Source organism: Callithrix jacchus, chromosome 5, assembly GCF_049354715.1.
Source record: "Callithrix jacchus isolate 240 chromosome 5, calJac240_pri, whole genome shotgun sequence".
Lineage (NCBI taxonomy): Eukaryota > Metazoa > Chordata > Mammalia > Primates > Cebidae > Callithrix > Callithrix jacchus.
The window spans coordinates 108,459,636-108,485,215 of NC_133506.1; the positions used below are offsets into that span (position 1 = coordinate 108,459,636).

At 52.7% G+C, this 25,580-nt stretch overlaps 1 protein-coding gene across 8 annotated transcripts in view; it reads left to right on the top strand.

The window, feature by feature from the left end:
• CUEDC1 (CUE domain containing 1) overlaps positions 1-18,728 on the top strand; it is a 95,998-nt gene extending 77,270 nt beyond the window's left edge. For 3 of the 8 annotated variants that reach the window (XM_078374107.1, XM_054256232.2, XM_002748392.6), the window contains 8 exons: positions 1,882-2,008; positions 2,735-2,927; positions 4,229-4,312; positions 6,991-7,062; positions 7,931-8,024; positions 8,748-8,806; positions 9,607-9,677; positions 13,157-14,825. In XM_078374107.1, the coding sequence (XP_078230233.1) occupies positions 1,882-2,008; positions 2,735-2,927; positions 4,229-4,312; positions 6,991-7,062; positions 7,931-8,024; positions 8,748-8,806; positions 9,607-9,674 (697 nt within the window). In that variant the 3' untranslated portion in view covers positions 9,675-9,677; positions 13,157-14,825. Of the gene's footprint in view, positions 1-1,881; positions 2,009-2,734; positions 2,928-4,228; positions 4,313-6,990; positions 7,063-7,930; positions 8,025-8,747; positions 8,807-9,606; positions 9,678-13,156; positions 14,826-15,241 lie in introns of those variants that run through there. The other 5 variants (XM_054256237.2, XM_078374109.1, XM_078374111.1 and 2 more) reach the window with 5 other exon arrangements.
• Positions 18,729-25,580: the final 6,852 nt, after the last annotated feature.

Sequence of the window (25,580 nt, forward strand, 5' to 3'; positions counted from 1 at the left end):
ACTTGGAGGCCTCATGGCTGGAGGGGTCCAGATGCACCCCTGGGGTCCTCCCTCCGCTGCTTTCCTGGGTGGCTCCCAGGTGTGGTTAAATTGGGGGTGGGCATCCACATCCCAGATGAAGACCCTGAAATCCAAGAACGGGCAATGCCCCTGGAGAGGACTCCTCCCTGCTCTGGCCTGGGCTGGTCTGTGGGTCCCTGAGAGATGGGGCTCTCTCTCTCCCCATCTCTGGCCTTCGGAAAAAAACGAAGCCTCCAACAGTGACAGAAGGTGGCAGTGATGTAGAAGGAAATTTGGCCGTGGAATGGGAGTCCAGGGTTGTGATGCAAGCTCCTCTCTGGACCATTCCCCCTCCACCTGTGTCTGCGCAGCGAGAGGGTGGACGAGGCGTGCTGGGGTTCCCTTGGCTCCAGTCTGCGAGAGCTGAGCTCCCCACAGGCACTTAGCAGCTGGTTATCCTGTCTGCTGCCGCCCCCGCCCCTTCCCTGCGCCCCCGCCGCCGGCCACCCGCCCAAAATAGAAAAGGAAAGGAAGTTATTTCCATAGTCAGCGGCAGCCCGGAAAAGGTCCCCTCCAGTGAGGGGGCAGGCGGGATTCCTGGAGCTGGAGACCAAATCAAAGCCAGGCCCGAGAGTGAGAGCAGCCCTCACCGCCCGACCCTCGGCTGCCCGCTCAGTGCACCGTTTCCCTGATTCAGCGGAACACGTGTCCTGCGGTTGCCACGCTGCAGGCTGCCATGGAGCTGTGGGGAGCTCCTGGACGGACTCCAGGCTGCCCTTAGGCCCAGGCGGCAGGGCGGGAGCCTGGGGGTCAGGGAGGGTGTGGGCCAGCCCCCTCTTCCTCTCCTGCCTTGCCCAGCTGTCGGTTCTGCCATGGCACAGAGCTCCTGCCACACACACGCCAGGCCTGGAAAGAGCAGCCCGGAGCACCCTGAGAGCAAGATCCTTGCGCACTCACATCAACTCGTCACTGCTCAAAACACAGCCTCCTGAGCGGCTCCCCGGCACCTGAGCAGGGAGACAGCAGTTTCTAGATGAGAAAACTGAGCCCTAGAGGATAGGGGCCCACCCAAGACCACCCTACAGGCTGGTAGTTGAGCCGGAACTGGAGCTTGGATTTACGGGGATCCTGGCGTAAACCAACACGCAGCAGGCTGTGCTGTTGGGGCTTACATATCTGTTTCTTTGGACCATACCTGTCACTCAGCATCATGAGACTGGCACTGTGTAAGTGCTAGGACAGAAGCAAGAAAGGATGCGATTCCTGCTGTCTTTAGGGGACATTGGTAAACATCTACATCTGCATCCACAGCGTTCCGCATGAGCACCATGGGCAGACAGCACTGCAGGTCTAGAGATCTGGGAAGCGCTGAATGACTGGAGAGCAGTGAATGGAGGGGAGTTAGCTGAGGCTGGTCGAGAAGTCTCCAGTGATGAGGCAGAGTGACAGGCCTTTGTTCTGGAGGCAGTGGAGGCCATGGGAATCTTTTTTTTTGAGATGAGTCTTGCTCTGTGGCCCAGACTGGAGTGCAGTGGCACTATCTTGGCTCACTGCAACATCCATCTCCCAGGTTGAAGCAATTCCCTTGCCTCAGCCTCCTGAGTAACTGGGATTACAGATGCACAGCACCACGCCTGGCTAATTTTTTTAAGTAGAGATGGGGTTTCACCATGGCCAGGATGGTCTCAATCTCCTGACCTCATGATCTGCCTGCCTCGGCCTCCCAAAGTGCTGAGATTATAGGTGTGAGCCACTGCACCCAGCTGGCCATGGAAATCTCTGAGCAGGATCTGACCTGCCTGAGGACCTGGTGTGATGGGGCCAGGAGACCTGGGGTTGGGCTTGATGGCTCCCTCCTCCCTGTCACTTCCCATCCTCTAGGATCGACGCGCTGGGCTCTGGAGCCCCTACAAGCCAGAGGCGCTATCGGAACTGGAACCCACCGCTGCTGGGCAACCTCCCCGATGACTTTCTCCGCATCCTGCCCCAGCAGCTGGACAGCATTCAGGTAATGGGGGCCAACCCCACCTTCTACTCCCACCTGCCTGTCCAGCAGCTCTCTTTGCCCACACAATTTGTGCCAGCCAGTTTTACTTCCTGATCTTTAAATCCAGGCTGAGCTGTTTCTGTTGCCCTGGGTTTGTAGGGAAGGGACGCTGAACTGAAAGCTTCACTTCCTGCCTGGGCCTGGGGGTTTCCTGTTGTATTCAGGGAAGGTGACAGCTCAAGGAGGCAGCCTGCTGCAGCCATCACCTCAGGCTGGAGAGAAGCGGGCATAGGGCAGCCAATGGTGGAGGGCCAGGGCACTCCCCTTCCTCCCTTGGGAAAGGGCCAGAGGCAGCTTCTCCCTAGATGGTGGCATGCCCCAAGGTGCCTCCACAGCAGGGCAGGTCCACTCTGACGCCGTTGGTGCAGGGAGAGGGTGGAGTTTGGGCATCCACGTGTAGGCTGTTCCATGGTTTGCAGATTTCTTTCCAGGACTCTTCAGGTTGTAGATGGTGGTCCATGATGTGGAGGAAAAATAGGTTTTAGTCTCCTGCCATGTTCCCTGCAGCGAGGGCTCTGACCTGTCCATTGGATTTTGGCTGGCAACCAGGTTCCTTCAGGAGGTGTGAGCCTCAAGGGAGGGCTGGAGGATGTTGGACAGGGCATGTGTGCAACCAGAGGGACGTGGGTGTTTGTGCCACACATGCCCTTGTGTGTATGCATTCAACATGCTCTCTCTGCTCCCCAGGGTAATGCTGGGGGCCCCAAGCCTGGGAGTGGAGAGGGAGGTCTGCCGGCCATGGCCGGGTCAGGGCCCCGAGACCAGGAGAGCCGCTGGAAGCAGTACCTGGAGGACGAGAGGATCGCTCTTTTCCTGCAAAATGAGGAGTTCATGAAGGAGCTGCAGCGGAACCGTGACTTCCTCCTCGCCCTGGAGAGAGGTGGGCAGTGCATGCAGCCACTTTTCCCTGGCTGAAGAAGGGAGGTGATGCCGGCTTTAGCCTTGCGGCTCGGGAAAGCACTGAGCTGGGGGCTGAGGGGGCCAGGTGCTTTCTGTCCTGCAAGGCATGACTCCCACCAGGTTATCCCATGGGAGCCCCAGAATTCTGCCAGTGCGGACCTGCGTCACTGGCCACCCCTTTCTCCCTCGGGACTCAGAGGAAGGAGGGTGTACACTCTTAGGCCTTCTTCCCTTTGCACATCTGCTCTGTGCCAGGCACTGGTCTTGGCACAGGACAGCAGGGAAAAGAGCACTGCCCTTCCCCACGGCACCAGCCCCAAGGCAGGCATGATGTGTCTGGAGCTCCGGGAACAGAATGACTGGCTCCATGGGCGCCAGTGCGTGGGAAGCTCCTGAGTGGAAGGCCTTAGAGCAGGGGCTCTGGAACTCTGCGGGTATTTGGGTTGTCTCTGGGTTGGAGACCCTGCTCCCCAGCCTGGCTGCCTTTCCCCTGAGGGGTGGGAGTGTGTTTGGGCTGGAGGAAATGAGAGGGCCGTGGAGCTCTGTTGCTGTGATGGCCATGGCGTGAGAGCTTGTGTGTGTAACGGATGGTGTGTTGGTGGGGAAGGAGCAAGTTGTGCAGGGAGAAGGCTGAGCTGAGGCCCAAGGTCAGCCCCAGCTCTGCAGCAAAGGTGCTGGAAGTCTCAAGGCCTTTCCTTTATTATTTATTTATTTATTTAGAGACACAGTGGCTCATTTCCCTCTTGTGGCCCAGGCTGGAGTGCATTGGCTCGATCTCGGCTCACTGCAACCTCCACCTCCCAGGTTCAAGCGATTCTCTTGCCTCAGCCTCCCAAGTAGCTGGGATTACAGGCACATGCCACCATGCCTGGCTGATTTTTACATTTTTAGTAGAGACGGTGTTTCACCATGTTGGCCAGGCTAGTCTCGAACTCCTGACCTCAGGTGATCCACCCACCTCAGCCTCCCAATGTGCTGAGATTACAGGCGTGATCCCATCACATTTGGCTGGGTCTTTCCTTTTAAATGAGGGTGTTTGGACTCTATAATCTCTCCATGTCCTTTTAATTCTGACATTTTAGATGGTTGTCAAGTAGTAGTTTCTTTCACTGCTGGTTCTTTAAGAGCTGGGAGATGTTGTATGCACTCATATTTTGGGTGGCTGTGTGCTCATGTGATTTTGGGGGCTCAGCCTCTAGCAACCTACCACGTTTCAGCCCAGCCTGCCCCTAGGAGCCCAGGAGCTAACCTCCCTGACTTGTGAATGTGGTCCTTTTCCAGATCGATTGAAATACGAATCCCAGAAATCTAAATCCAGCAGTGTGTCTGTCGGAAATGACTTTGGCTTTCCATCTCCTGTCCCAGGTAACTTTGCCTTCCGGGGACGGACACCTAGAGGCATGGCACAGGGGGCTCACACCCAACTTTGCTTTGCATATTTGGAGTTTGGGAGTAGGGTGAAAAAACAGATTGTGGGAGGGGGCCTGGGCCTTTCAGCAGGCTGGTGGGGCCGCTTCTGCCCCCACCTCCATATCTACTCCATTTAGCAGCCCTGGGGTCTTTCCAGTTCAGCCACGGCTGGGCTTCTGAGCCCACAGCTGTGATCGAGTAACAGGCTGGCTGAACTCTCAACCTGTGCCTTGAGTGTAAGTTAGTCAAGGACACACGGCCGGGCGCAGTGGCTCACACCTGTAATCCCAACGTGAGACCCTTTGTCTCCACAAAAAAAATACAAAAAATTAGCTGGGCATAGTGGCATGTGCTTGTAGTACCACCTACTCAGGAGGCTGAAGTGGGAGGATCACTTGAGCCCAGGAGGTTGAGGCCGAAGTGAGCTGTGATTATGCTACTGCACTCCAGCTTGGGTGACAGAGTGAGACCTTTGTCTTCAAAAAAAAAGGAAAGAAAAGGACACATCATACCCGAAAATGCCCCATGGTGGGACTCAGAGACTTGATAAGTCTTAGTCTCTGCCCTGGGGGATCTTATGGTCTTTTTTTTTGAGACAGAGTCTCGCTTTGTCACCCAGGCTGGAGTGCAGTGCCATGATCTTGGCTTACTGCAGCCTCTACTTCTCAGGTTCAAGCAATTCCCCTGCCTCAGCCTCCTGAGTAACTGGGAGGGACTACAGGCGCACGCCAACATGCCCAGTTAATTTTTTGTATTTTTTTAGTAGAGACGGGGTTTCACCACGCTGGCCAGGCTGGTCTCAAACTCCTGACCTCGCAATCCACCTGCCTCAGCCTCCCAAACAAAGTGTTGGGATTACAGGCATGAGCCACCAGGCCCAGCCAATCTTATGATCTTGTAAGGAGAAATGCCCAGAAAACAGGTAGAAGAAACTAGCAAAGCTGAGGACTTACTGATTTTAGCAAATACATGGAAAAAAAGGAGGGCAGGATCAATCTGGGGAGTTCACTCATTCATTCATGACATAGCTGGAGAATATTTGCCAGCTGTTAGTCCCTGCCCTAGGTGTTGGAGGAAGAGGAGTTTCTAGCTTTTTGTACAAGGTGGTGGGGAGTAAGAATTGCCTGTAGGCCAGGTGCAGTGGCTCACGCCTGTAATCCCAGCACTTTGGGAGGCTAAGGCGGGTGGATCATGAGGTCAGGAGATCAAGACCATTCTGGCCAACAAGGATGGTGAAACCCTATCTCTACTAAAAGTACAAAAATTAGCCGAATGTGGTGGCATGGGCCTGTAGTCCTTTCGGAGGCTGAGGCAGGAGAGTCACTTGGAACCTGGGAGGTAGAGGTTGCTGTGAGTTCAGTCAAGCCACTGCACTCCAGCCTGGGCAACAGAATGAGACTCTGTCACACACACACACACACACACACCAGCCTGGGCAACAGAGTGAGACTCTGCCCTCCCCCCCACACACACACGCAAAGAATTGCCTGTAAAGAGGGCCATGCCCTTCTGCTCAGAAGCCCTAATGGCTGAAGGAGGATTGGATGGGGGTGAGGGAGCAGCAGTGCTACTGGGATTCGCAGACTACTGAGTTGAGCCACAGCTGGAAACGTGGTGCCTGGTCAGTCAGTGCCCCCTGCTCCACACATACATGCTGCCCACCTTGGGGAAAGGCTCTTGCCTGGAATAGACCTTGCATCATGCAGTGGAGTCGAGGGTGGAGGAGCAGAGGGATGGGGGGCTGAGCTGATCCCAGCTTGAAGGGAGAAAATCCTGTGGAACTGACTCATAAGCAGCAGGCTGGGAGCTTAGGCCTCAGCAGATGTGCAGCTGGGAGTTTTAAGCAGGAGCTTCTTGTCCTTGATCCTGAATTAACTAGAGACACTGGGGCTGCTGAGATGGATCAGAATGACTCAGAGGGGACTTAGCAGGCAAGGTGACTGGGGATTAATGGAGTTTCAGGACAGAGAGCAGGGGCTTCAGAAAGGCAGCAAAAGACCCAAGTGGGTGCTGAGCAAGCCTGGAAGACTCTGGGTGGCCAGCAGGGTTCTGACTCCAGAACCAGCCCCATTCTATTCCTACTCACTGTGTAACTAGCCAGAAATCCTGTGGCTGGGAGGGAGCGAGGGATGGGCTCACCCTGGCAGGAAGGACAAGGGACTTGCTGCAGGTGAATGCCAGCTCTGAGCCAGCACCTCATTAGACTGTCACATGAATTTCGGGGTGCAGCAGGTGCATGGTGTGCTGGAAAATGTTCCACGGCCAACTGGGTGCAGTGGAAGCCTGATGTGTAGTGCTTGGTGACCGCCATGGTGGAAATACGCCCAAGCTACCAAGGTAACTTCATGAAACGTGGAATTGGTCAGAGGCGTGGACGGTTGGGAGCCCACACAAGCTGGCTCTCCACACACACAGCAACCACTAGACCCTCCCCATTTTAACAGAGGAGGAAACACAGTCCACAAGGGGAAACAGGAGCTCCTGGAACTCCACGTCCTCCTTGCTTTAAAGTCGCTCCTGGCCAGGGAGGAAACCTGCTCTTTCTCTGCATTTGTCCTCAGACGGGTGGGTAGGGCTGGGACGGCGGCCGTGGCTGCCACACTGGCCAGCCTTCAACAGGTGTCTCCTTCCAGGAACTGGCGATGCCAACCCTGCTGTGTCTGAAGATGCCTTATTCAGGGACAAGCTGAAACACATGGGAAAGTGTGAGTCCCTCAGACCCCGATGCCCTCCCGGCTTTTCTGAGACAGGCCCTGTGGCCACCCAGCGGGGAGGGAGCCCCCCAGAACGTGCCACACAGCTGACTCTCGGTGAACCAAAGTGACTCTTTCATCGCAGGCTGGCTCCCTCAGCCTTCCTGCCTCATTTCCCTCTACAGCTGAGTCTAGATACAAATTAAGTTTTAAATCCTCTTGAGCCAGATGTCTGCAGAAAAATAACGTGCTGTACATGCTCTCACCCCATTCCTCGTGCTCACGTTCTCTGTGTCTTGAGGAGGCTTGGCTGGAGCTGACTGCACAGAAAGGCCTTTGCTAAGCCTCTGTGGGGGTGGGGCTTCTTTCCACAAAGTCCCACCAGCATTGAATGCCTCCTTCCCGCCCCCTCACCTACCCGACACACAGACCCACAGCCATGTGTGAATGAGGCTGCCATCCTTTTAGGCTCCATTTCAGGGAAAATCTCGGATTAGTCATGGAAATCCCAGAACCAACTTTGGAGGTGGCTAGGGGAGGGGCGGGAAGGCGGTGGTGGCGGGAAAGTTAGCCAGGATGCGTTGCAGGGAGGTGCCGCTGGGAGGGAATTCTCAGATCTCCTGTGGCCTGCGGTGGGCCTGGCTCCCGGTGGCCTTTGCTGACTCTGCAAGCTGACCCGGGAGGCAGCCTCTCGCTCCTGGAGTGGGGTCCTCAGGGGTCTGCAATTCCTGTCACCTCTCCCTCCCCAGCTCCCACCCTTGTCTGCCCCCTGCTCCCCACTCCAAGGGGCCTTGGTCCTCCCTGCCTTTCCCACACCTGGGAGGAGGCCATCTGGTGTGCTGGCTGCTGAGAGAATGAGTCACAGGTCTCTCTCCCCCAGCCACCCGGAGGAAGCTGTTTGAACTTGCCCGAGCCTTCTCAGAGAAAACCAAAATGAGGAAGTCAAAGAGGAAACACTTGTTGAGGCATCATTCGTATCCTTTCCAGCCTGGCACTGGGGACAGGGGTGGTGGAAGCCAAGGGCCACAGAGCACGACCTACACTGGACTCGCTGAAGCCCTGCCCTCCCCTGGGAGTGCGACCTCACTCTGTGGCCACCCTCCCTCCTCCCCTACCCTCCATGAGCTCAGCCACCAGTCCACTGCCCATCTCTGGGTGCCAGCCAGGGGGGCAGCAGCTCCTGTCTCCCTTCTGTAGGCTCAGAAGTTGGCCTACAACTTATTTTTGGTCTGAGGTCCTATATGTCTTGGGAGAAAAAGTGATTCTTCCATCAAAATCAAACCTCCCCCTCATTTCTCTGGTTGAACTGGCACACGAGTCCTCCTCACTGCAAGCATGTTGGCCCTGCCTTCTCACTTTCAGTTCCTCGAAGAAAAATACAGCTTTCAACATTTTCACCCGAACTCCTATCCATGCTTCTCAAACAGAGCCTAGGATATGAGAAGCTAAGCAGCCAGAGGGGAACAGGGAGGAAGCTGTTTCCCTATCCCCAGAGATGTAAGCGGGGTGAGAGTGTCAGAGCCTGGCCACGCCACTGACCTCAGGAAAAGGAGCCCAGGGGACAGTACTAGGGTGGGGGGTCAGGTGGGTGTGGTGGATGCCTCCAGGGCTTGGAGGGGTGGGGCAGAGAGGGGGTGGGTCTGGGAGGACTAGGGTGGCACCCCCTCATGGGACAGTTTTCCTGAATGGCCTGGCAGGCTGGGGGCTGCTGCATCAACAGCCAACCTCCTAGACGACGTGGAGGGCCATGCGTGTGGTGAGGCTGGAGGGGAGTCATAAGCTCCCACTTCCCTGTGATCATGATCTCCCAGCCGAGTTCCTGGGTGTTTCATGGGAGCACCTGCCCTGTCCCCTGGAGGCACACGTTGAGGGTTGGTGGGCAGGTGATCCAAAGAAATGGATCCTCCCACTTGGTTGACATTTCATCTCCCTTCCTGCAACCCCAGAAAGCGGGCCCTAGCCCTCCTTCCACCTAGATGTCTACCTGTAGCATGAAATGCCAGGTACTGTTTTTGGGAAATATTCTTTGTGGTGTGAGGGGGCAGATAGGCCTACCCCTACCCCCCTGGGGGACCCTCACCCTGAGAATCAAGCCCTGGGCAGCTTCAGTCTGTGGGCCCAGAAGCTTCTCAACTTTCACCCAGTCCCTTCCAAAGGCCACGTGGGCCAGAAGACTCTGCCTCAGACCCTACCGGGCCCGCAGCTGGACGCTGATCCTCATGCCACATTCGAGGGTCTGGAGGCACCCAGAAACATTGGAGGTCATCTAGATAGTCCAGCTTTCCCCTCCCATTTTATAGAGGAGGAAACTGAGGCCCAAAGAAAAGGGGAGAACTTGTCCAAGGTCTCAGAGCTCAGTGGTGGACCCTGGCCGGTGCCTGGGTGTCCTGCTGCCTGTCTCCCTGGACCCATGCATCGCCCACCTGGGGGGACTTGCACGGGCCCCAAATGAAGGGGGCAGAGAGAGCTGGGTCAGCTCTCTTGCCCAATCTGAGGGCCGCGCCTGAGCGAGGCCCTCCAGGGTAGAGGCTGAGGCAGTGTCCCTCTCCTTTTCAGACGAAGACTTCCGGGGAAGGCAGCGGGAGGCACCCAAGGTGGAGGAAGGCCTGCGAGAAGGACAGTAAGAGGTAAGGCCTGGAGCCACAGCTGCCCAAGGCCAGGGCCACCACACTGCACCCCATCTGTCCTCCCAGGTATCCAGAGATGCTGGGCTTGGGCAGCTGAGTAGTGCAGGTCTCACGTGTCTTCCCTTATAGTCGTGGCAGGGACACGGGCGTGGGAACTAGTCCATTGCGTGTCTTTTTTTAGTTATTTATTCATTTGACAAAAGATAAGCACACCTGCCTATGACAGATGCTGAGAACAGGAAAACAAAATCAGCGCTGACCTTGAAGAGTTTACAGTCTAGTTGAGAAGACAGTTGAGGACACACATAGCACACTGAGAGGACAATTTAGGAAAAACTGGCTGGGCACAGTGTCTCACGCCTCTAATCCCAGCACTTTGGGAGGCCCAGGTGGGTGGATCACCTGAGGTCAGGAGTTCGAGACCAGCCCTGGCCAACATGGTGAAACCCTGTCTCTATGAAAATTACAAAAATTAGCTTGGCGTGGTGGCAGTGCCTGTAATCCCAGCTACTTGGAGGCTGAGGCAGGAGAATCACTTGAATTCGGGATGCAGAGGTTGCAGTGAGCCTAGATCGAGCCATTGCACTCCAGCCTGTGCGACAAGAGTGAAACTCCATCTCAGAAAAAGAAAAAAAAAAAGATAAAAGAAAAACTGAGGTGATCTCAAGCTGGCTGTGCACACACAGAGCTCTCTCCAGCCGCCTGCTTGGGGTGGGTCGGCTGGTGTCTGCCACACCGGGACGAGGAAACCCCTCCTGAGGCAACGGTTTCTGGCTGAAGCCCTGGGGCTCCAAGCCGTTTCTCCTCCTCTTTTCGTGTGCCCTCTCCGGGGAAGAAAGAGGGGATGCCAAGGCCTCCTCCAGGACTCACCAGGACAGCTGTCCCTCTTTCAGCCCCCCTTTCCAATGGGAGAGGGGAAGCTACCCAGCTGTTCTGCCACTGGTCTGGTCCCACTGGGCAGCAACTACAAGGCTTTCTTGAGCTGGTGGTTTGGCACGTGTGGCCCTGTGTCAGACCATGGAGAAATTTTGCCACCCTCAGGATAGTCACAGTGGAGGTGAGAGAAACCAGGAATCAGTAAAGACAAGCGCCCTCTCCCTTCTGCCTGGGCAGCTGGCCCCACACCTCCTCCACCCAACTCTCTGCCACATCTCCCAGCAGGCACTGCAGCCCCTTCCTTAACCATCAGTCTTTCCTCAAACCCAGAGCCGCAGCCCACTTCCCACCACCCTGGAGTACCCAGATACAGCCTCCCAGGGAAATGTCTCCACTGCCACTCCACCCCCTTCTCCTTCCTACTGGTCCCCAGGGAAAATGGGTCCCGTCCAAACCACCCTTACATCAGAACTTTGCTCACCATTTTTTTTTTTTTTGAGATGGAGTCTCGCTCTGTTGCCCAGGCTGGAGTGCAGTGGTGTGACCTCAGCTTACTGCAACCTCCACCTCCTGGGTTCAAGTGATTCTCCTGCCTCAGCCTCCCAAGTAGCTGGGATTACAGGCAACTGTTACCATGCCTGGCTATTTGTTGGTTTGTTTGTTTTTTATTTTTTTAGTAGAGACAGATTTTCGCCATGTTGGCCACGCTGGTTTCAAACTTCTGACCTGAGGTGATCTACCCACCTGGCCCTCCCAAAGTGCTAGGATTATAGGCGTGAGCCACAGCAACCAGCCTCATCATTCATTCCTGTCCTAGGGCTTCCAGCTTGTCCCTTTGTAGTTCCTTCTGGAAGTTCACATCCTCTTCCTACTCCCCTTAAAAACCAAGGTTCCTTGTGTCTCCCTTGCCATCTTCCTTCATCCACTGCAGGCTGGCAGCCCCTCCCACCACCTGGACTGACGAGGAGGTCACCCAGCAGTTCCAGGGCCTTGCCCTCTTCTGCATTCCCCTGGTGCTCCTCCCCACGTACTGCCCCGATCTTTCCTGAAACTGCCCTTCCTTGGCTCCTGTGACCCCAGGAAGCCTGGTTCTCCTTCCTCTCTCCAGGCTCCTGTGTCTCTGCCCACTGCTTCAATACTGGCTCTCCTTGTTGCTCTGCCCTTGAACCTCTTCGGAGTCTTCTCACTGCCCACTCTGGCAGTGCCTCTGTCCTCTTTTATAGCACTAGCAACACTTCTGCACGTCTGGCTCCTACATTTGAATCTCCATCGCACTTAACGCTTCCAGAGCTGCTTTGTGTCCCCAGCTGCACCCAAGATTTTCTTTTCAGCCTTAGATGTCAACTCAGTCTCTCCTCCTGATTTCCCCCTTTAATTCTCTCTCTCTCTCTCTCTCTCTCTCTCTCTCTCTCTCTCTCTCTCTCTCTTTTCTTGAGATGGAGCCTCACTCTGTCACCCAGGCTGGAGTGTAGTGGCTCGATCGATCTCGGTTCACCACAACCTCTGCCTCCCAGTTCAAGTGATTCTCCTGCCTCCGCCTCCAGAGTAGCTGGGATTACAGGTGCAAGCTACCACGCCTGGCTAATTTTTGCATTTTTAGTAGAGACGGGGTTTCACCATGTTGGCCAGGCTGGTCTCGGACTCCTGACCTCAAGTGATCCTCCTTCCTCGGCCTCCCAAAGTGCTGAGATTACAGGCGTGAGCCACCATGTGCAGCCTCATTCTCTTTTCTGTTTCTTCCATCACCAGCCTGACAGAAGCTCATCACCTAGGTCACAGCCCAGTTCTCACTGCACCTACTCTGATTGCCCCACCACTAAAACACCACTTTAGTTCCATTTCTCCTATGCTCTTTTTCTTTTCTTTCTTTTTTTTTTTTTGAGACAGAGTCTTGCTCTGTTGCCCATGCTGGAGTGCAGTGGTATGATCTTGGCTCACTACAACCTCCCTCTCCCAAGTTCAAGCAATTTTCCTGCCTCAGCCTCCCGAGTAACTGGGATTACAGGCGTGTGCCACAATGCCTGGCTAATTTTTGTATTTTTAGTAGAGGTGGGGTTTCACCATGCTGGCAAGGCTGATCTCGAACCCCTGACCTCATGATCCACCCACTTTGGCCTCCCAAAGTTCTGGGACTACCAGTGTGAGCCACTGCGCCCCACCTGAATGAGTCTTCTGAGTCAAGTCTTAGGAACTCTTCAGCCTGGTGTCTCAGGCCTACCAAGTTCTGCCCCCAGTTTACCTTTCTCCCCCTACAGGTCTCTGTGGCCTAGCTCCCCTGAGCTAAGACATATTAGAATGGGCCAGGTACCCTCCCACCTTGAAGCCCTCCCCTACAGCTGCTTCCCTGGGAATTCCATTCCCCCACTCCATCTCCTGCTGCCAGAATCCCTGCAGCTTGGCAAGCTGGAATGGTTCTAGGAATTTGAATGGGGAAGATGACCCAGACAAAGTTCCATGGTTGACCTCAAGTCCCTGGAGAAAGGAGAAGGCTTCAGTCTTTGGTAACTTCTGCCCCAAACTGTCTCTCCAGAAACCAGTGTCCAGGAAAGACCATTGAGCTCCTATGGAAAAGACTCCTCCCATCCCTTTTTTTCCCCTGCCAGATGCCAGCAGCTCTTCCTTGCCAGAGACGATCTGACCCGGTGGGGGCAGCTGGAGAGCAACCCTGGCCCCCAGCTGAAGGGCCCAGCTGCAGCCGGACAGATGGTGCTTGAGAACCGAGGCCCAGAGATCCTCCAGCCACAGTCCAGCCCAGCCACTGCCACTTTCCACAGGACCTAGAACTTCAGAGTTGCTGCCTTGCAATTGGAGGAAGGACCTGGGGCCCCTAAAGGCAGCAGCAAATTACAGCCCTTTTTGTAGCCAGGTGTTCATATGGTCAATGAGTGAAAATGCAGGAACCAACCTCCCTTTATAAAAAAAAAAAATCCAGAAAGCAGATCAAAGTTGGAATATGGAAAAGGGCAAGAAGATCCCACCAAAGGCTCTTCCGCCTGAAGGTGGAGTCCCTGCCTCTCTCCCTCCCCCATTTCTCCTGTCACAGACTGCCTGAGCCCCCGTTCCCATCCTCAGCTCCCTCTGGGCACTTGTGCCCATCCCTTCCATGGCTTCCTGTAGCTCATCCTTCCCCTGGGACTGCTGGCCCAGCACACAAGCCCTGCATCCAGCCTGGGTGGGAGATCCCTGGCCAGTCCCTTGGTCACTGTGAGGAGCTATGCGCTACTGCAGAGAGCATCTGCTGACTGTCCTGTCTGGACTCATCAGGCTGCTGCCATAAGGGATGGGCATGTTCCCAGCAGCTCCCCACCACCCAGCAGGGATGGGAGGGTGGCCACCTCTGAGCTGGAGGACTCTGAGGAGGCAGGGTCTTTAATTTGGCAGCAGACAAAAGCCAGTTCTGGAGTCACACCACGGTGGGGGCTCACACGGGCTCTGACTCCCCAGCTGGACTGGAAGTCCTGCTGTCCGAGGGTGGGCAGCAGTTGCCCTGGAGTGACCCCTTGAGCAGGTGCAGGGCTGAAGAGCAAGTCCCAGAGGCCACCAGCCTGGATGGGAGCGCCTAGGGCTGAAGGGCTTGCCGGGTGCCCCTGAGAAGAGTGGGTGAGCTAAGGAGCAGAACTCTGGATTCTAGGAACGCTTACACGGCACCGACCACTGCCACGGGGAGGGAGGCTGCCCAGCCTGCCGCGGCGCCCTGGACATGGGAGCGCGCCGACCTTCCGGAGAGCCCGGAAGCCTGGTCAGGCACAGGGCTTCAGCGCGGCTTTGGGAGGTTGGGAGTGGGATCCGATTCTTGGCAGGGCCCGGGTGGCCTCAGTGGCCCCAAGATCACGAGGGTGTAGCAAAGGTGAGCCTGTGATCGCACCTCATCCCGCCCACCCGCCCTGACTCCCGAGGCCGAGCTTCCCCTTGCTGGGGAGGGCCAGGACGCGCCGCTGCCGCCAAGCGTGACCAAGTTTGGAAACGCGCACGGGGCAGGGGACGCTGGTTCAGGCGGCCCTGCCGAGGAGCGAGGAGCGGCCGCCCCCTCCGCTGCTTCCCACGCCTGGCCTGGGGCCCTGGAGGGCAGGGGAGGTCTCTGAGGAGCTCCTCGGGTGCCCAACTAGAGTTCCCGACGGGTCTCTGAGCCTTCCCTGCGCCAGGACTGGGCGCACGGCGGGGGAATCCCTAGCCCCATGTCTGTGAGTGTTGCTTTATTTTTTTCCTCCTATGTGTGGGTTTTTTCTTGGAGCTGTTTCATAGGAATTCCTGTAATAAAGACTTGGTGTTCTCTTGGTGCTCTGATGTAGCCAGCAGCGTGGACTGGACCCTCCTGCTGCCTCCTGGCCTGGGGAGGGGCTTGTCTCCTGGAGCCCCACGCGCATCCCCAGGATACCCCGGCTTTGCCTGTCCCATTCACCTGCAGCCCTCTCTGCCTGCACTCCCAAGGGGACACCTGCGGCTCTATCGAGGACCCGGCAGGGGCAGGCCATCGAGCGCTGTCTCCTTCCTGTTTGCGCCGGGACAGTAAACCGCTTGCTCATGGGCAAGGGAGACACCATGGGGAAAGCCAGTCTGTTGCGAAAGCTCCAGACCGTCACCTCCCTAAATAAACAGATTCTGGATTAAAGGCAGACTGGAGGCTGCAGGAAGTGCAATTTCAGACTATAAAGGGAACTGAAAGATCTCTCCTTCCCCCTTCTCCCCAGCTCAGCTGACCGACCTCCTGCCACAGGGACAGGCCTCTGATGCCAAAAGAGGAAGCTGGTGCCGATTCCAGACAGCACAGTTCTCAAGGTCGAAGTTTTTCCTTGCCTTGAGCCAACGGCCTCCTGGAGCTTCCAACCACACATCTTGCTCCTGAGCCCCCAGTCACTGCTGCTAAGGCTGCCCTTCTTTCCCCTGATGCCACGTTTCAGCGGGGTGGCCTCACCGGCTCTCTTCCCTGACAACTCCTGTGCCTCCTGTACTCCCTGCAGGGACTTCCCCACCTATCAGGATCTGGCCCCACCCTCAGTCAGACCCAGGGAGGGACAGGGTGATGCTCTACATGAGCGGTCCTGAGCAAACCAGGATTATCCTCCAGCCCTGATTCTCTGCGCTGTATTCATTACCTGGGAAGCAGTTCCAAATGCCAATTCTCAGTCCCATCCCAGACCTACGGAGTCAGAGACTCTGGGGGTACAGCCCAGCAACCTGTGATTCTGATGCATACCACAGTGTAGGAACCATGGTACCAGGCCAGTACCCAGCACTGGCTGTCCAGAATTACTTGAATAGCTTTTGAAAAAAACTCCTGGCCAAGATGAGGCTCAGTGGCTCACACCTATGATCCCAGCACTTTGAGAGATTGAGGAAGCAGGATCACTTGAGCCCAGGAGTTTGAGACCAGCCTGGGCAACAAAGTGAGACCCACCCGCTTCCCCGCATCTCTAAAAAAAAAAACAATTAGCTGGATTGGTGGTGCACACAGGTAATCCCAGCTACATAGGAGGCTGAGGTGGGAGGATTGCTTGAGCCCAGGAGGTTGAGGCTGCAATGAGCTCTGATTATGCCACTGCACTCCAGGCTGGGTGACAGAGCAAGACCCTATCTCAAATTAAAAAAAAAAAAAAAAAAAAGATCCTGGCCAGCCCATGTGGTTCATGCCTGTAATCCCAGCACTTTGGGAGGCCGAAGTGGGAGGATTGCTTGAGGTCAGGAATTTGACGTTACAGTGAGCTATAATTGAACCACTGCACTCCAGCCCAGGTGGCAGAGCAAGACCTCATCTCTGTTACAGAAAAAAAAATCCTGATGCTCAGTACCCTAGACCAACTATGGGTTGTTTGCTTTTTTTAAAAAAAAGCCTCCCAAGGTAATTAAATTTGCCATCAAGCTTGAGGACCAGCCCACTTGGCAATCTGTTAGGTGTTTGATATTAGCCCATTTGATCTTGCCCAATAACGATCACTTTACAGATAGCCTAATTACAGTTCAGAGAGGTTAAGTAACTTATACAAGATCAGAGAGCTAGAATGTCATGAAGCCAGAAGAGGAGGCCGAGGGCTGCCTCACTCCCAAACTTGTATTGCCTCCTCTACCTGCCACCTGCTCAAAGTGTGCTCTGTGGACCAGAAGCATTGCTGTCTCCTGAGAGCTTGTTAGGAATGCTTTTTTTTTTTTTTTTTTTTAAGAATGTGTATTATCAGGCCCCATTTCAGAGCTACTGAATCTGAAACTGGGGTGCATTTTAACAAGCCCTTCAGATCATTCTGATACATGGTCAACTTTGAGAACCACAGTTCCGCAATCTGACTACTCACAACTTGGTCTGGACCAGCAACAGTCGTTATTACCTGGGAGCCTGTTAGAATCTCAGGCCCTGCCCCAGCCTTGCTGGACCAGAATTCGAATTTTAACAAGCTCTTCAGGTGACTTCTATGCATATTAAAGCTAGAGAAACACTGCTCTGGAACACTGGCTTGCAAACTTGCTGTACATTAGAATCATTTTCTGATGTGTGGGTCTCATTACTAGCGATTCTGATTTAATTGGTTTGGGAGTTAGCCTGAGAATCAGATTGTAAAATCCCAAGTGCTTCTAATATGCAACTGTTTGAGACCCTTACACCAGTTTGTCTGTTAGTGTAGATGTCCTGAAGATGATTGTAATCAGAGAGAGAAAGGGAGAATGCTTACCAGGTCTAACAAGGAGCGCAGGAGATGGAGCCTCTGCTGGACCAGATGACTGCTCTAGCCACCTACCCTCACGCTGCTTGCTTATCTGCAAGTGCTGAGTTCCTGGTATCCACAAGGTGATACCTGCAGATTTATCCTCTGCAAAAATGCAGGGCTGGGCTATCTGAAGTCTGGTCCAACCAAGGCCCCTTCCCCATCGTATGCTTAGATGTCCCCAGGAATTAGCCCCAACTTGAAAGGCGATCATGGGTCTGGAAAACACTGTGCCCACAAGAACTGGACTGGTTATTACCAGGCTAGGGTTTCAACCCTCCCTCTGTTCCCTTGAAGCAGCTGGTTGGAGATACGGTCTGGAGGGAAAACAGAATTTGGTCTGAAGGATGAAGGAGGCAGGCAAGGTGTGGGATGATGGAATGAAGAGGGTAGCTTTTTGGTTTTTTTTTTTGAGACACAGTCTTGCTCTGTCACCCAGGCTAGAGTGCAATGGCACAATCTCGCCTCACTGCAACCTCCACCTCCTGGGTTCAAATGATTCTGCTGCCTTAGCCTCCTGAGTAGTTGGGACTATAGGCATGCACACACACGTGTGTGTGTGTGTGTGTGTGTGTGTGTATTTTTAGTAGAGACGGGGTTTCACCATGTTGGCCAGGCTGGTCTCAAACTCCTGACCTTGTGATCCACCCGCCTCAGCCTCCCAAAGTGTTAGGATTACAGGCATGAGCCACTGTACCCCACTGACGGTAGCTCTTTATTGAGTGTTTATTGCATGCCAGACACTCTCCTAGGGAACTTTACATGCATTATTTCACCCAATCTTTTGCAAAAATTGTGTGAAATCAGTATTACTACTTGTGTTTCACACAGAGATATTAAAGTCCTTACTCAACCACTACCCTCAGTAAGAGGTAAGTAGTACCTGCCTATGAACCCAGGCAGCTGAGCTCCCAACATGATACCTAAACGCTAAGCTATACGGTGGGGTTGGGTGGGTGTGTGGGGGAATGCAGTTAAGATGCAGCACCCCTGAACAGATGCAATCTGTGGAGCACAGAAAGGACCCACTAGCTCAAAAACATCACCACGGTGATCAGTAGTGCCTGGAACGCCTCCATTAGCATTCTTTATCTGATTTTAAAAACAATCTTTTAGCATTTCCATTAAATGGCAAATATGCTATTGAGAGAGAAGCACATGAAATCCTTATGCCCATTATCACAGCACAGATTAATTTGTTGGATTAATGGGCTGCACCAGCTGGAGAAAGAGTTGGAAATTTCTGGAGGTGGCCAGGCGGGAGAGGGCGGGCATGTGAAGGGGGCTGTGTAGAGTGACTGCCACCTGGTGGTCATCTTACAGAACTGGCGGTCACTGGCGCTGAGAGACCCAGCACCATTTTCCCAGAAGGAAGATGTAAGCCTCTGTTTGGCCTTAGGCCAAAGAGACAGAAGGGAATTTACTCTGTTCATATGTTTTGTAAAATTTGCAAAACAAATATATTTTAATTTTTTTCTTGAAACAGAGTTTCACTCTTGTTGCTCAGGCTGGACTGCAATGGGGTGACCTCGGCTCTCTGCAATCTCTGCCTCCCAGGTTCAAGCGATTCTCCTGCCTCAGCCTCCTGATTAGCTGGGATCACAGGCATGTGCCACCACGCCCAGCTATTTTTTTGTAATTTTAGTAGAGACAGGGTTTCGCCATGTTGGCCAAGCTGGTCTCAAACTTCTGACCTCAGATGATCCACCCACCTTGACCTCCTAAAGTGCTGGGATTATAGGCGTGAACCACTGCACCTGGCCAGATTTTTTTCTTAAGAGGGCCACTGTTAAGATTAGATAAGCTTCAGGCCCCATAAAACCAGCATCTACCCTGAAGAGCTGAGACTTGGAGTCAGCTGTCCTTTCTAGAGAGTAAAAGAGTCACAATTCTTTATCAGGACAAGAGGATTATTTCAGGGACTCTAGTGTCAGGAACTGTGAAGCTCAGTACAAACTCAGCACATGCCTCCTTACTCTGACCTTGCCATTCAAAGTGAGGTCTGTGGTTACAGTGACCAACTCTCCTGGTTTCCCTGGATGCAGAACTTTCTTTTCCAAAACTGGGAAAGTCGTGGGCATATTTGGGCTGGTCGGTTATCCCAACTGCAGATTTGCGGCATCGGCATCAACCTGGAAGCTTGTTAGAAATGCAGACCCAGACCTACCGACACACTGCATTTCCAAGATCCACAGCAAACGCATGTGCATAGTAAAGATCGACTTACTGTGGCTTCCACGGGAAGAGAAGGGCCCACCCCGGCCCTGAAATGTATGACTTCAGGGGGTTTTGTGGGCTGCAAAACCCCACAGAGTGATTCTAACTGGCAATTCCAACAATAAAAAGCCAGCTTCTTGCTCCAGGCCCAGCTGGCCTGCTTTTCCCTGGTCACAGTGACAGAGGCCTCCCAGGGCATAAAGTACTTATTTCTCTGCCTGAACTGGAGTCTTCCTGGGGGCAAGCCCAAGTTTGGTGAGGAAAAGAGTGGGTAGCCAAATAAAAATAGCTCTTAGGCTGGGCATGGTGACGCACACCTGTAACCCCAGCAGCTCACACTTGTAATCCCAGCACTTTGGGAAGCTGAGGTGGGTGGATCGCCTGAGGTCAGGAGTTTGAGACCAGCCTGGCCAACATGGCAAAACCCTGTCTCTACTAAAAATACAAAAATTAGCTGGGTGTGGTGGCACATACCTATAATCCCAGCTACTCAAGAGGCTAAGGCAGGAGAATCGCTTGAACCCAGGAGGTAGAGGTTGCAGTGAGTTGAGATTGCACTATTGCACTCCAGCCTGGGTAAAAGAGCAAGACTCCATCTAGAAGAAAAAAAAAACAAAAAAAAAAAACCAGAAAAGAAAAGAAAAAGAAAATAGCTTGTATGTTGTTAGGTGAGAATTTTTTTCTTTTCTTTTCTTTTTTCTTTTTTTGAAAGAGAGTCTCGACTCTGTCACCCAGGCTGGAGTGCAGTGGCACAATCATAGCTCACTGTAGCTTCGACTTCCTGGGCTCAAGCGATCCTCCCACCTTAGCCTCCTGAGTAGCTGGGACTGCAGGCACATGCCACCATGCCTGGCTGATCTTTTGATTTTTAATAGAGACAAAGTCTCTCTATTGCCCAGGCTGCTCACAAACTCCTGGGCTCAATTGATCCTCCCACCTCGGCCTCCCAAAGTGCTATATTACAGGCATGAGTCAGGCAGCCAGCCTCAGCTGAGATTTAACTGCAGGACACTGTTGCTCTGAAGCATAGTCAGAAGTCACTATCACTCGTATTAACTGAGTCGTTACCATACACCAGGCACTGTTTTAAGCACTCAGCAGGAATGAACCCACTGGTACCTCGCTACAAACCCTCTGCAGGTGCTATGATTATCTCCACTTTACAAGTGAGGAAGCTGAGGCCCAGAGGACTGTAAAAGAGAACTCTCTGCCAACGAGGCACAGAGGATGGCCAGAGTGGAAATGGCCAGGATGTGCAGGGAATGGTGAGGTAGGGGATTATTTCTGTTCAACCACAGCTCTCTCCCTATCTGTGTGTCTGGGGAAGGCCTCAAAGGAAAGCTGGGCCTGGGAGGGAGGGAGGACTGGATGTGGACAGGCAGTGAAGGGAGGCCTGAGATCCCAGCATCCTCATTTTTCCTAACTTGGCTTTATTTATCCATGCTGTTCACTGGAAAACTTGAAGAGCTCTGGGCCAAGCACCAGGCCAGGTGTGGGGAGGCAGAGCTATAAGTCCTAGTTCCTGCCCTCAAAAAGGCTCCTGGAGCCAGACTCAGAGAGGTCAACAGTTACAAGACACACAGAGCCCTGAAAGAGATAAGCGGAGGGAGGGAGGGAGGGAGCAGATATGGGCACTCACCCCGTCTTTCTGTGTTCTGGGGGCTGAAAAGCTTTCTCATCTGAACTGACTCTTGATAGTTCCTTGAAGCTAGGAATGGGTCTGAAGGGAGCTCTTAGGAGAGAGGGCACAAGCCCAACAGCCTGAAGGACAGAGAAGGCACTCTGCCTCCTTTTTTCTCTTTTGAGATGGAGTGGTGCTCTGTCGCCCAGGCTGGAGTGCAGTGGCATGATCTTGGCTCACTGCAATCTCCACCTCCCAGGTTCAAGCCAATTCTCTTGCCTCAGCCTCCCAAGTAGCTAGGATTACAGGTGCCCACCAACATGCCTGGCTAATTTTTGTATTTGTAGTAGAGACAGGGGTTTCGTCAAGTTGGCTGGTCTCGAACTGCTGACCTCAAGTGATCCACCCACTTGGCCTCCGAAAGTGCTGGGATTACAGGCCACTGCACCTGGCTGCCCCCTCCTTTAATAGTCCTCCATGCCCTTCATCCTCTTGGTCCTGCTAATTGCTCCCTGATTTTAGCTGTCTGCCACAGGTGAGTAGCAGCATTCATGCTTTCATCAATATGCTGGGAATTTCACTGACCAAAGCTGTTCCACTGTTGGGGATGCTCTTCCTCATTTTGTCTGACAAATTCCCACACACTAGATTTTATTTATTTTTGTTACCCAGGATGGAGTACAGTGGTGCAATCTCGGCTCACTGCAACCTCTACTTCCTGGGTTCAAGTGATTCTCCTGCCATGGCCTCTCAGGTAGCTGGGATTACAGGCATGTACCACAATGCCCAGCTGATTTTTGTTTTGTATTTTTAGTAGAGACCAGATTTCGCCTTGTTGGCCAGACTGGTCTTGAACTCCTGACCTCAAGTGATCCACCCGCCTTGGCCTCCCAAAGTGCTGAGATTATAGGCATGAGCCACTATGCCTGACCTCCATGCACTATTTAAATTAGGGCACTATCACAAAGATGTGGGCAGAGTGATGGGAAGCCAGAAAGGATAGCCTAGACCGCATAGCTAATAACAGCAGGGCACAGCTTGCTAACTATGTCTAGGCTTGAAGGGGCAGGGGAGGGACGGTGGCTGGAACCTAGTGAGAGAGCTGTGACTTTATGTTCTAGAACTTTATATTCCAGGACGGAACCAGGGAAATAAGGTCTACTTCACTCTTCTCCTTCCTTCAGGTCCCCTGCCAACGCCTTGCATTGGCAGCACCAGCTGGAATCCAGCCAGAAGCAGAGGGCAAGGGGCTGGTGGATGCAGGCCACAGAAGTCAGCCTCCCGGGGCACAGAGCAGGGTGAAGGATGGCAGAGAGTGGGTGTGGAACTGCTTGGGCAAATGGAAAGTATTCAGCACTTACAGATCAATGTTAGGAGCTGAGCTGTGTCTCCCCCAAATTCATACATTGAGGTCCTACCTCCCAGTACCTCAGAATGTGACTATATTAGGAGATAGTCTTTAAAGGGGTAATTAAGTTAAAATGAAGTCATTAGGGTGGACCCTAATCCAATAAGTCTGGTGTCCTGAGAAGAAGAGATTAGGACAAAACCCTCCCACACAAAGGAAAGACCATGTGAAGACATGGGAGAAGAAAGCTGTCTCCAAGGCACAGAGAAAGTAGCCTTGTGCAGAATAAACCAAACTTGCAGACACCTTGATCTTGGACTTCTAGACTCCAGAATAGGGAGAAACTAAGTTTGTGTGTAAGCCACCCACTCTGTGTGTAAATGGTGTTAGGGCAGGCCTAGCAAACCTCATGCAATCAACAAGCTATTCAGCACATAACTTCATATTTGTGTATTTCCATGTCTTCTCTACTGGACAGTTGGATTCTCTAAGACTCAGAATAGTCAGGTAGGTGTTTACATGTTTATGGAATGAATGAATCATCCAACAAGAAAGTAAAACAAGTAGGGCAATCTATGAAATATTATCAAAATGCTGCGGTCCAGGCAGCAATGGTGGATGGCACAGCACAGCAGCACAGCAGCAGTATCGATGCTGTTCCAGCCATCAGGTGTGCTCGTGTTGCTCACAGGCACTCACTGTGTCCCAGGGGCTGCGGTTAGTGCTTTGTATGAATGATCTCTTTTACTTTAGCAACAAGCCATGAAGATAGTTGACACTGCCATCCATATTATTATTTTTGAGATAGGGTCTCAGCTCTGTTGCCCAGGCTGGAGTGCAGTAGTATGATCATAGCTCACTGCAGTCTTCAACTCCTGAGCTCAAGCTATCTTCCCACCTCAGTCCCCTGAGTAGCTGGGACTACAGGCACACACCACCACACCTGGCTAATTTAATTATTTTATTATTATTATTATTATTATTATTTTACAGACTGGCTCTCACTATGTTGCCCAGGCTGATTTTGAACTCCTGGCTCAAGCAATCCTCCCACCTTAGCCTCCCAAAATGTTGGGATTACAACCATGAGCCACTGAGCCCAGCTTCACATTTTAATAGTTGGAGAAACAGAGGCTTGAAAAGTTACATAACTTGCCCAGAGTGATGCAATTAGTGGGCACGTCTACAATGAGGCGGTGACTACAATGGGGCTGAGGGGTGTTGTGGAAGAACATGGCCTTTGGAGTTTACAAATCCTTATCTGTAAGATTATCAGCACATTACCTAGGGCAGCAGGTGGTTGAACAACTGAATGAGATACTTGTTCCTTGGTGCCTCCTGTGGCACAGTGGTGCATGGTGTAAGTGCCCCAGCCCCTCATGGCCTTGGGAGGCTGTGGTCCCTACTCAAGAAGATAGCTTTTAATGTCCATTCTGCCTGCCCGCTGCTGCCCAACAGCTCCCTCCTGTATTATGAATGAATGCTTCTTGGGTGTGTATTTCTCGTGCAGCCTCGGAAGGCTGTTTATCAATAATGCTCCCAATATCCCCAAAATACCCCCAGTCTGCCTGCCAATATTCTGCTCTCAGTCATAGAAGTAGGCTGGAAAGGGAAACTTCAAAGGCGTGGAAGAGGAATGGACCACTCCAAGATTAGAGAGAACATTTCTGCCTTGCAGTTCTTCCCCTATTGAGGGTTTGGGTCTTTGGCTCCTCTCCCTGATCTTGAAATAAACCCTTTAACTCTTTAGCAGCAGTGACTGCACTAACCTACGGTAACAGTTCCTGGTGGGAGAAGAGAAGTGTGCCTATAATCTGGGCTGGCAGATAGTGCTGCTGGGACAGAATTAGAAAGTTGTTATGAGGCCTGGGAAGACTATATTTAGCTGGGAGCATGTTTACTCTTCCCAGAGCAAGGTTTTCTAGACCTCCTGAGGGCTGGGAGACTAGAGCCTTTACACATGGCCTGAGGCCAGAGCTGTGCTTGCTCTCTCTTCTCTGTTCCAGAGGGTCTGGAGGCAGCAGTGAAACCCACCTCAGGTTAGCTCTGGGTCTCAAATCACTGGATCCCTGCCTTGTAGACGGAGCCTGTTTTGCTGGACTCTTGAGCCTACCACCCTCCAGCTTTAGGCATAGCTTAAGCGGCATTGTGAGGTCTTGGAAAGGGCTCTGGCTGCCCCCGCCCCCTGCCCTGCCCCAGGCTGACTCTATCAGTTGCTTATCAGACAAGTTATTTAACTTCCTGAGGCCGTGCTTTCTCATCTATAATGAGGATGTTAATAGCTACCTTGTGGGAAGGTATGTGGATTCAGTAAGATAAACACACAAGAGCAGTAACTACTCATCAAACAGTCCTTCCTCCCCCTCACCAGCCTCAGAGTGGGAGGATTCTAGGATGACTTGACTTGGTTCCCAGGAGATATTGTGTGTGATTCAAAACATTCACTGGATTAAAAGTTCAAATATGAATACAAACTCTTGACAAGTCAGGCTCTGAGGCATACATAAAGAAAAAAAAAAGTCTCCCTTCCCTGCCTGCAATTTCACTTCGAGATATTCAATGTTTACACCCTTGGGTGTCCTTCTGCAGAATTTCTATCCTCAAAACACAAACATACATAGAAGTGTTTTCTTTTTCTTATGAGTTGAGATTCCATTAAACATGTTTCTCTGAAACTTCATTTATCATTTAAACATAAATCATGTACGTTAACCTAGGTAAATACATATGGATCTAGCTCATTCATTTTAATAGCTGCATAGGATTCCAAAAAAGGTATGAAAAATAATTTTCCAGACATTTCTCATCTGATGGATTTTTCTTTCCCCACTACAATGTTGCAACGATGATCCCTGCGCAAACATCCTCATGAAATGATGCTTTAATTTCTGTGGGGTTCTTTCCCCAAAATATGATTACTGGATCAAAGGTTATGCACACACAGCTTGCATTTTTTTTTTTTTTTTTTACAGCTTAACACTGAGAGATGACTTTCTCCAGATTTTTTCGTTTCCTTCTCGCCGTTTGTTTGTTCCGGACACTTTCACTTTTCGAGCTCCAAGGAGGAGCTAGCCCGCGACACCGGCCTCGGGAAACACCAGTTGCAGCCAGTATCCCAGTTAGCGTGGATGCAGGTGGCACTCCGAGGA